General features: G+C 41.5%; 1 protein-coding gene across 1 annotated transcript in view; it reads left to right on the forward strand.

Moving 5' to 3' along the window:
• Positions 1–1,476: 1,476 nt before the first annotated feature.
• The window catches only part of LOC111140310 (zinc finger protein 260-like), a 4,369-nt gene continuing 2,620 nt past the window's right edge, over positions 1,477–3,225 (forward strand). The window contains 1 exon segment of the mRNA XM_022492594.1: positions 1,477–1,558. Within this exon segment, the coding sequence (XP_022348302.1) occupies positions 1,477–1,558 (82 nt within the window).

Here is a 3,225-nt window from a genome sequence, read left to right on the forward strand (position 1 = left end):
TGCACACTATTCATAGTTTTCATTGTTCCAGATTTGATATCATTATGTTGAATTATAAGCATTTTATTTGGGGGGTGTTCCTCTAAATGTATTATGTCTTAACTTTTGGAATTCTTTTTTATGTAGAAACAACAAATTTTTTATGTGTTGGGTTTGTATTCTCCAGTGTTGTAAATTTCTTTAGTTTTCACAGGTTTCTTTTTATTTTTTTAAAGATTTTATTTATTTATTTGACAGAGATCACAAGTAGGCAGAGAGGCAGGCAGAGAGAGAGGGGGAGGCAGGCTCCTACTGAGCAGAGAGCCCAATGCGGTGCTCAATCCCAGGACCCTGGGATCATGACCTGAGCCAAAGGCAGAGGCTTTACCCCACGGAGTCACTCAGGTGCCCCTTTTCACAGGTTTCTAACAACAAGGATTCCCAGGAGAGGAAAATGGCCTTGGAATGGGGGACGCTGGACTCATCACATCTCAAGAACACAATTAGATAAGTACAAAGTCACCCTCAGTACTCCAGAAATGGCCATGAAGACTGACAGATCATACTCCCCAAGTTAAAGGGGAGAAGAGGCCACATCATAGATGGCAGAAAGTTTGGAGACATGGTTGAGGGAGGGAAGAATTACAGTGCTATGGAAGGCAGGGATCCCTGGTTGTGGAGAAAGTGGCATGACAGAGGGAACGCACAAGGAGAATGTTTCTCCAAAGCCCCTGGCTTGGAAAACAAGAGGGGTTGAATTTCATGAGTTCTTGGAACTAGCAGGTCTTAAAGCCTAGAGTTTTAAAGGTCAGCAGGCTTGGCTGGGATAGAGCCAAGAAGGTGCTGCGCTACTCCTGGTGAGAAGGAAGGCAAGGAACCTGGGTACAGACAACCTGCAAACAGTGATCAGAGGAATGACTGGGGGACAGAGTGGGAAGATTATTCACTAGTCTAGGAGTGTTTCCCTGTGAGGAAACATTCAGTGAGATATGTATCTAAGAACACAGGAGTTAGATGGCACCATTTCCCTCTCCTGCCCTGTAGCATAAACGTAGAGCAGTGTCCCAGTGTCCCAGTGTCCCAGTATCCCAGTATCCTTGTCAGTGAGGACATTGGCGGTCTGGCTTGCTTCCTAAGCCACAGGACCCTGTGCTCTGGTTGACTGACCTTCTCAGTCTAGCTTACCTCAGGCCCAGAAAGGTAGGCCCCTGCCCACACCACATCTCCTGAGCAGAGCAGAGAGTTCTGCACAACCTCCATTCTGGTGGAGGTGATTTCAGGTCTCATTTCACAGACCAGAGCTCACCTAGTTAAAACTGACCACACTCAGACCTGGGAGCAAATACTGTCAACAGAAGGCAAAGAGAGCCTCTGCGGACCACTGACTAGAAGGATGTAGCAGGACACATCACTCGCTTTTCTAACACAGAGAGGAAGGCGGACTTAGACAAAATGCCACGATGGAAGAATTTATCCCAGAAGAAACAAAATACGGCCATGGCCAGAGATCGAAGGGATGCAGTTATCAGTAACACACGCAATGGAGAATTAAAGGCAACAATCATAGGGATACTCACAGGTTTGAGAAAAAAGTGCTGAGAACTTTACCACACAGACAAGAGTTAAAAGGGGAAAAATGGAGTGCACGGGTATCTCAATTATATCTGATTCTTGGCTTAAGCTTAGGTAGTGATTTCAGGATCCTGGGATCCAGCCCCAGGTCAGTGTCAACATTCAGTGGGCTGTCTACTTGATATTTCCCTCTCTCTCTGTAGCTCCCATTCATGCTCTTTCTCTCTCTCTGTTTCTCTCTCAAATAAATAAATTTTTAAAAATCAATGAGATAGGGGCGCCTGGGTGGCTCAGTGGGTTAAGCCTCTGCCTTCAGCTCAGGTCATGATCCCAGGGTCCTGGGATCGAGCCCCGCATCAGGCTCCCTGCTTAGCAGGGGGTCTGCTTTCTCCTCTCGCTCTCTGCCTGCCTCTCTGCCTACTTGTGATCTCTGTCTGTCAAATACATAAATAAATTCTTAAAAAAAAAATCAATGAGATTAACAATGCAATAAATGAGATTGAAAAGAGGATTGATGCAATAAACATCCAGCTGGAGGAAACAGAGGAAGAACTTTCTGACCTCAAAGACACAAAAAAGGAAAATAATGAATCTGAGCAAAAGAAAAGATTTGATTTAGGGAACTCAGTGACTACATCAAATGTTGTAACTTTCCTAGGTCTTGGGCTTTTCTGTACTGGGAGAGTTTTGTTTCCAAATATAACTTAAATTCCTGTTTCTGGTGTAAGAAAAGTTCCCATTTATTTGGCAGAGAGTTGATAATTCAGTCTTAGTAACTTGTGCAATTTTAGGAATTATCTATTGTTGTTGTTATTGTTTTTATTCCTAAGTTATCTGATTTGATAGCTTATAAATGTTGACCAAGTTAAAGCACAGCCATTTTTAGTATTTCGGGGAAACTGGGCATTATATTCAGTGTTCTGTTCCTAGTCTGGTCTTTATTTTATTTATTTCAGATTTATCTTTGTTACTTCTTGTGCTACTACATTTCATCTAAGTTTTTTCCTTTCCTTGTTTCTCATGGAAAGTTAAGTTTTTTTTATTTCAGCTCTCTCTCTCTTTTTTTTCTTTTTAAAGATTTAATTTATTTATTTGACAGACAGAGATCACAAGTAGGCAGAGAGGCAGGCAGAGAGAGGAGAGGAGGAAGAAAGCTCCCTGCCAAGCAGAGAGCCCAATGTGTGACTCAATCCCAGGACCCTGAGATCATGAACTGAGCTGAAGGCAGAGGCTTAACTCACCAAGGCACCCAGGCACCCTTCCAGCTCTTTTTTTTTTTTTTTTTAACCTCAGCCATGTATTACATAAAAAAAATTTGAAGATGGAAAGTGTTATAGGCAATGATTAGCAGAAATAAACAATACAAACAATAGAAAAAAAAACAAGGAAAAATTAAATTAGGATTCTTTAGGGTCTTTCATAGATCATGTCATCTGTGAACACAGATAATTTTACTTTTTCTTTTTTTAGTTTGGATTCTTTCTATGTGTTTTTTCTTCCCTAATTGTTCTGACTAGAATGTCCAGTACCATTTTGAGAGGCAGTGATGGGGTTACTTCATTACTTCATTTCTGATCATAGAGGAGAAGCTTACAATCTTTACCTATTGAGTATGTTGGATTTTTTCCTATTTGGTTCATTTCAGTTTTATGTTTAAATAACCATCCTTCTAAT

The sequence above is a fragment of the Enhydra lutris genome, unplaced genomic scaffold, assembly GCF_002288905.1.
Source record: "Enhydra lutris kenyoni isolate GAN:26980312 unplaced genomic scaffold, ASM228890v2 scaffoldscaffold493, whole genome shotgun sequence".
Lineage (NCBI taxonomy): Eukaryota > Metazoa > Chordata > Mammalia > Carnivora > Mustelidae > Enhydra > Enhydra lutris.